The sequence below is a fragment of the Hipposideros armiger genome, unplaced genomic scaffold, assembly GCF_001890085.2.
Source record: "Hipposideros armiger isolate ML-2016 unplaced genomic scaffold, ASM189008v1 scaffold_292, whole genome shotgun sequence".
Classification (NCBI taxonomy): Eukaryota; Metazoa; Chordata; class Mammalia; order Chiroptera; family Hipposideridae; genus Hipposideros; species Hipposideros armiger.
Window position 1 is genome coordinate 1,490,730 of NW_017731642.1, and position 7,379 is coordinate 1,498,108.

The 7,379-nt window shown below is 36.5% G+C and overlaps 1 protein-coding gene across 3 annotated transcripts in view; it reads left to right on the plus strand.

The window, feature by feature from the left end:
• The window catches only part of LOC109391427 (armadillo repeat-containing protein 2-like), a 118,432-nt gene that overhangs the window by 42,936 nt on the left and 68,117 nt on the right, over positions 1 to 7,379 (plus strand). For all 3 annotated transcript variants that reach the window (XR_002125802.1, XM_019658982.1, XM_019658983.1), the window contains 2 exons: positions 2,512 to 2,687; positions 7,016 to 7,118. Coding sequence is in view for 2 of the 3 variants with exons in the window: in XM_019658982.1 (XP_019514527.1) it covers positions 2,512 to 2,687; positions 7,016 to 7,118 (279 nt within the window). In the remaining variant the exon portion in view is untranslated. The remainder of the gene's footprint in view (positions 1 to 2,511; positions 2,688 to 7,015; positions 7,119 to 7,379) is intronic.

Below are 7,379 nucleotides of genomic sequence, written 5' to 3' on the forward strand. Positions count from 1 at the left end.
AAAAAAAAAAAAAGAAAGCAGGCATTCAGCAGAGGAAGGCTATGCTCTCAGTGTGGTGGGATTTTAAAGGTGTCATGTTTTTCGAGCTCCTACCAAGGAACCAAACAATCAATTAGAATGTGTACTGTTGGCAATTGGACAGTTTGAACGAATCCATCATCCAGAAACGTCCAGAGCTTGTTAATTGTAAAGGAGTTGTGTTCCATTGTGACAACACGAGACCACACCCAAGTTTGATCACCCGTCAAAAGTTATTGGAGCTTGGATGGGATGTGTTACCACACTCAACATACTCGCCTGACCTTGCGCCGTCAGACTTCCACTTGTTTCGCTCTCTTTAAAACTTCTTGCATGAACTTTCAATTCAGATGAGGCTGTAAATCAGCACCTTGTTCAGTCTTTTACAAATAAACACAGGTCCTTCTATGAACAAGGAATTATGAAGCTCACTGAAAGATGGTAAAAGGTTATCAAACAAAATGGGCAATATATCATTGATTGATCTTTGTTCTTTATATAAATAAATGACCTTTGAAAAACATAGACAAAATACATCATGACTTTTCCACCAACCCAATATTTCCTCACAATTAGGTTCAGGTTAGGTATTTGGGCCAGGTATATGGGATGAGTGGTGCTGATACGTCCTTAGTGTATCAGGAGGCTGATTTGGTCTATTACTGGTGATGTGAATTTGATCATGTGGGAAAGGCGGTATCTGCCATGTTTTTCTACCACCAAATTAATACTCCCCCTCTTGTGACTAATAAGTATCTTATGGGGAGAAGTTACTTTGAAACTATGTTGTGTTATATTACTCATCCAACTTTCACTCACTAGCTTTAGCCCCTTGAGAATCTTTATAGCTCTTACATTTAAGTTGTTTTTTGAGGCTATGTGGCAAACCAACTGGTATAAAGAGTTAATTCAATAGATAGTTTAAACCTTGGCCCTTGAGCCTTCCTTTTTAATTTCTTTTAAACTAAAACAGCTACTCTTGAGTAGAACATACCTGTCTGAAGAGTTTGTGGAGGGGTGTGTTAGAAAAATGCCTTGAAGTCTACCCACTGCCAGAATGGGGCCCACGGCCTGGACTCAAGGTTTGTGAAGAAACTGCCAGTCACAGAAGAATACAACAAAACAAAAGTGTTTTTTACAATAGAGCTCAAATCTTTCCCTTTATTTAAAGTTAGTCTAAGTCATTTCCCATCAATTCATTTATTTAAGTGCATAACTGAAAGGCATTGAAGGTTACTTAGCTATTGAGGTTTAAAATTTTTTCTTAGATGTTATTGTTGAAAAGAGCTAAAAATGGCCTGAGTCATTTCCTTCTGCAGGCACACACTTCCTCTATGTGGGCTTTTAAGAGCACATTATGGTATTTATTTAAGATTGGCTTCCTACTTTTAAATTTCGTGATGGAATCTATCAGAGATAATTTTTTCAACTGAATACCTTAGACCTTGGATTCTTATATTTCTCCTCATGTTCCATGTTGTCTACTGCTTTTCTTCTTCATATGCCTGTTAGTGTGGCTGCCACTTTCAGAGACTGCTTTCCTCAGAATTCTGATTATGAAGTAAAATGTTCTAGGTCTCCCGGTTTGCTAACTAAAGTCTTCTTTTTTATTTTCCCCTTTTCTAATAACTACCTTCAAATAATGGCTGATGCGGTGACATTTTGAGATTTTGTTCCATTTGAGCCCTTCTTTTTCTCAGATAATGAGCATTATTCTCACAGAAAAATATTGATCATTGTTTTCATCAACAGATACATTAGAAAATGAATATTTATTAAACTGTGGTACAGGTTGTCAGAACAGTATTCTCACTGCACCATGCACTGTTGATACAAACATACTTGTATATAAGACATGGTTCCCACTCATTTAGCATGACATTTATTTGAGGGCACTGAGAAGTGTGTGTGTGTGTGTGTGTGTGTGTGTGCACACACACACACACACACACACAAACCTGCGAAAAATAATAGTACAAGATAACATTTACTGTATGTAGAATAGTGCATCTTTTCTGGACAAGCCAGAGCATCAACAGAGCCTTGAAGGACCCAAATCAGTAGGCACAAAAAAAGTAAGGAGAACACTCTAGGCCAGCATAACCCTGCTGCAAAGGGTTTAAGATGGAGATGCAAGTTGCTTGCTTCCTTCCATGAGACTGAACAGAGCACTAACTGATGTGGATGGCATTTAAAATAAAGAAGACCAACGGAAATAGGTACAATCCTATTCTTTAATACACTCTTTAAAGACTGTATTCTAGATAAGCTCACTGATTAGTAAATAAGTCGATGTGTTAGAAGATTAATCAGTAAAATGAAAAAAAAATCAGGTACATGGAAATGATAAGAAAAGGGAAAAAGAATAGTTCAGGAATTTGAAGATGTCTGGGAAAATAATTGCGGGGATTTTACTTATACTGTCTGTGTTTGACACACTTGTGAACTTGACATTAATTATAAGTGCTGCTTTTACTCTCTTTGCCCTGACAGAAGAAAACGTTGAAATGGTTTGTGCTGCTTGCACACAACTTCATCATGCTTTAGAGGAAGGAAACATGCTTGGAAATAAATTTAAGAGAAGAAATATTCTCCTGAAGACCCTTTATAAACTAGTTGATGTTGGTTCAGACCCGCTCAGCCTTAAACTTGCAAAAATTATTCTAGCAGTAAGTTTTTCTTTCCTCTGGTCTAGTAGACTGTAGCACATAAAAATTTTGTTTAATGCTTCATTTGTAAGTGTTACCAAGAAGATTAGAAATGCAGTGTGTTCATTGAGAATCTTGAAAAAAAATTAAGGTAATAAACTGACATCCCAGAATATGACTAAAAAATACTAAGGAACTAAGGCTGAAGACATAGAAAATGTTCAAATATTGTCTGTGGCTAGGTGAAAAAAAAAATGTGACAATAGGCAAATACACTTAAAGCAGTTGTTCAAGTGACTTGACTGAAGATCAGTATCGGAGAATGCAGGCTGTGGTTTCTGCCCTATGGTTTCTGTTGGGTGCTTGATTTTGCCACATGATTTAATAAATAACTTAAGATAACTTGGGCCATGGACACAATGGCCAGGTGCGCTATGAACCACTGTGAAACTGAGACACAGCTGGGTGTGGTCATGGGCATTGGTCAATAGAAGGCTCCCTCGAGGTGTTAAAAGCAAAGGCCAGACACCAAATAAAAGAGAAGAAACTCTGGCTTGAACAAAATGATATCATTGTTTGAGGGGAGCACTTTGTTGTCACAGCCATAAACAGTTGGAACCAAAAGATAAGACATAATTATGATAGAACATTCTAAGAGAGACGCTAGACCTAATGAAGGAAGCTTTGTTTACCCAGTTTTCATAAAAGTAAAAGCTATTGTGTTAACACCCCGTAATTCATACAATATAAAATCTTAAAGTACACAGTGAAGGTAAGCATTGGCTTATTTACTAACCGTTTAGTAAGCATGTCCACTGTTTTGTATGTTGATGTATTTCATAAAGCAGGATGTTCTGACTACATACCCTGTGCAGTTTTTTTTGGAGCAGCTACATTCTTATTTAGCTGTCATCCTAACTTTTCACCCTCTTTTTAAAAAGTGTGATATGATATATGACTCAGAGAGCAGCACTTCTTTGAAACAGTGATTTCAGTAGTGTTTAAATCCCCTCTCGATGATAATTGATCAATCAGCTTTAGTGAATCCAAAAAAGCGTAAACCACAGGAAGGATTTAAAGTAGAGATTGAAAGGCTATCTGCACGCTTGCCTAGTGCCCTTTCTGGCCCTGGATTTGGGGAGCCTTCTTGCCCGGGGAGCCCCGGTGTGTCTGGAGTCGCTGCTGTCTGCCCAGGGACTGCCTTTGGTTTTCCACCTACATCCTAGGCATTTTGCTCCATGCCAAGCCAAAAGAATAAACAAGTGAAAGAGAGAAAGAGAAAGAAAGAAGGAAAATGCTATGAATTCTAATGCTTTGTAGAGAAAGTATTATCTTGGTTATTAAAGGTGCCATTCAAATAAATTATACACATGGCACAATTTAACTATTTTAGGGCAAAAGGCTAAGTGATCTAAAAGGCCGTGAACACATTCTGAATGATCCTTATGTTTAGATAAAGCCTCTTTGTGACACGGACAGCCTTGCTGAATCAGGGGCGCATCTCGCTGGGCTATACCCCAGAGTGCAGAGATGGGTAGGTTGCCCCTTCTGATTAGTTATACAACCAGGCAGTCAGGAAGGGCCTGCAGGGCCATCAAGTCCAACTTCTTGTCAGCTGCCTGAATCTCCTGTAATATTTCAGGCAAGATGTTTTGCTTAGAAGGCTTGGTGATAGGATTCTATGTAAATTTTAAAAAGACCCCGTGAAAAGCTATTGGGAAAAAAAATCAGCAAAAGCAAAAGTTATATAGGACTAAGAAGTTTCTGATAATTTCTCTTCTTTGTGCCAATATTTATTTTATCTACCAGTGTAATGTTATAATCCAGACATTTAAAATGATTTACAGTTTAAAACAATTCAGTGCAAAAAATGTTTTTCTGATTTCTTGCATTCTTTGGTTAAGTGGGGATTTACTGAACAGCCATTTTAATTTTAGCTTTTGTATTCAAAAATCTTACAAAAATATATCAGTCTATGTTAAGATTTTTTTTTAGAGTACAAACATATATACAGTGTGAATGTAACTATATTCAGGAGAGGGGGAAAAAATCCAGCACCTTATACAGGGGGAAAAAGAAGAAAAGAAATACCAGTATGTCAACAGTGATTATATACAGTGGTAGTTTTATGAGTGATTTAAAAACTTCTCTTTACTTTTCCAAATTTGCTTTAAATAGAAAAGTCTACTATTTTTAATGTAAGAAAAATACTCTGCTAAAGCAAACAACTTTGTGCCAGGGACTCTTGACATTGAGAATACATTGCCTCTGCCCTCCAGTCTGGCACCGTAGCAGGAGAGACAGACGGTAAACACATCAAGTGCCAAAGGGGCTGATGAGTACTGTGGGAAGAAAATAACGCAAGGGAAGCACAGTGTCAGGGTGGCTAGGGCTGTTTTATATAAGGTAGTCTATATTACTTGCATATAATTTAATATTTTATTATCTTTTCATGTCTCAAAGCCACAATTTTACAGTTACCAAAAGAGAAGGCATAGGAATTTACTTTGAATGTAAAGTTACCTTATTAGCAGACCTGGAAATTGTAGGAGATATATATATATATTTTTTATTATTATTATTATTATTAATAAACACTCTGGCACCAGTGTTTTGTTTTGTTTTTTCCTTTGCCACTTTTCATTAAAAGTATAAGATTTGGGTGGAGAAGGGGTGAGGTTCACTGTATTCATTCATTAATTCAACAAGCTTTATTGAGTACATAACACATGCTTTCTACCACCACATAGAAAGAGGAATAAATCATGATTTTGACCTCAAAGTCTCCCAATATAGTGGAAGATTGTCAACTGATTAAAATATAGTCCCAAATATTAAGGACACTGTATTTTCCATTGATATAGAATTCTTTTCTGTTTTCTTTAGTTTATTTTCTAGATGTCTGTACAATATTTTTTTAAGCACCTAATCCTTAAAAATGTTTCTAAGTTCCCGTTTGCATTTTTCCTCCTGAGGATCTCCCCCTGTCCTGCCTTCTGAGACAGTATCTGAGATTTCCTCCACAGGGCTTCTCAGACGGAATGTGCACATGATGCCCTGAGGAGCTTATTGCAATGTAGATTCTGATCCAGTCAGGCTGGGTGGGGCCTGGGATTCTGCATTTCTGGTGCAAGCCCAGATGATGCCACCGTGAGTTGACAGGACCTCTCTGAGAAGCACACTCTTCAGTTGCAAAATGAGCATGACAACACCTAATATTCAGGGTTGCTCTGAGATGACAGTTAAAGGGCCCAGAGCAGGGGGGCCGAATTCATCACAGCATCTCCTGCAGCAAACAGCACAGTGCCTGGTACACACGAGGAGCTCAATAATATTTGTGAATCAAACACAGAACAAACCTTTAAACAATATGTCTGACAAATTCCTTTATCTTTTTTTAAACAAACTGAACACTCAATAACCAATATTGAAGATAATTTTAAAGATAGTTTTTAATAAAATAATGACTCATGTGCCATCCTTTTCACACAGATATGTGTATTTATTCATATGACCTCATTCCTACAAACATATTTTACATTCTTGCAATGAGGACATGTAATATTTCCATCTTCTAATAGCTTATAAATGTCTTTTCAAACACAGTGTTTACGGTCATAATTGTGACTGCTTAATTAAACTAATATTGAGCATTTAGGATTTTCCCTTTTACTACTTTAGATAAATATACAGCTAATTTAGACCATTTGATTCAGTTAGTCCTCCTATGCTCTGTTTTTTAAAAATGTATACTTCCTTATTGCCCCTATGTTTAACTTACTTGAACATTTTTGTGTGATTTAGAAGGTCATTTTAAACTTTGAACATTACTTATGACTATTCTAATTCCAGAAATAGCCTTAAAGATAAGTATAGACATCATCTAATCAGGGAATATGACTTTTTTATTTTCTTCCGCCTCCACTGTGTATTGTTTTCTGAGGTAGTTTAATCTGAAATTTTGGTATCCATCTTCCTTTACTTTTGTGTTTTAAAGCAATTACTCCATTTAATTAAATTTATCAGCATCACCCTCCTTTTCCCTCCATATACTCTTTTAAAAGTAACTAGTAATCTCACGTATAAGCCTGAGACTTTATAAAGTAAGCAATAAATGCTTATTGTTAAAATATGTTTACTCTAAATATCATTTATATTGTATTTACTATAAATTAGTCAGTTAGATACCACAGTTAGCAAATATGTGGCCAAAACTTTTGAAAGTTGATTTCTTAAGAACTTTTCTTTATGTTTTAAAAATACTCTTGCTGCACTTTTAAAATTCGTGTTTAAAAACGTATATGTCTTTATTTCCCTCTGCAATAGAAATGTGTTTTCTTTCTCTGCAGCTTAAAGTAAGTAGAAAGAATCTTCTCAATGTCTGCAAACTTATATTTAAAATTAGCAGGAGCAAGAAGAATGATTCTCTAATTCAAAATGACAGCATTCTGGGTGAGTATCATACAGAGCTGCCACTGAGCAAACGGTGCGCTTGAGTGCAAATGAGAAGTTTGGAGAGCGAAGTTACAATTAGTGATAGCTAGAATATTTTATTTTCTAGTAATATGCAGAAGTTATGTGATACCTATTTTTGCTCTGTCCTCTGTGTTTTCCCCATCCATTCAATGTATCATATGGAGTCCAAGAAGATAGCCTGCTCCTCTTCCTCTTCTTCTTCCTCCTCCTCCCCTCCTCCCCCTCCTCCCCTCCTCC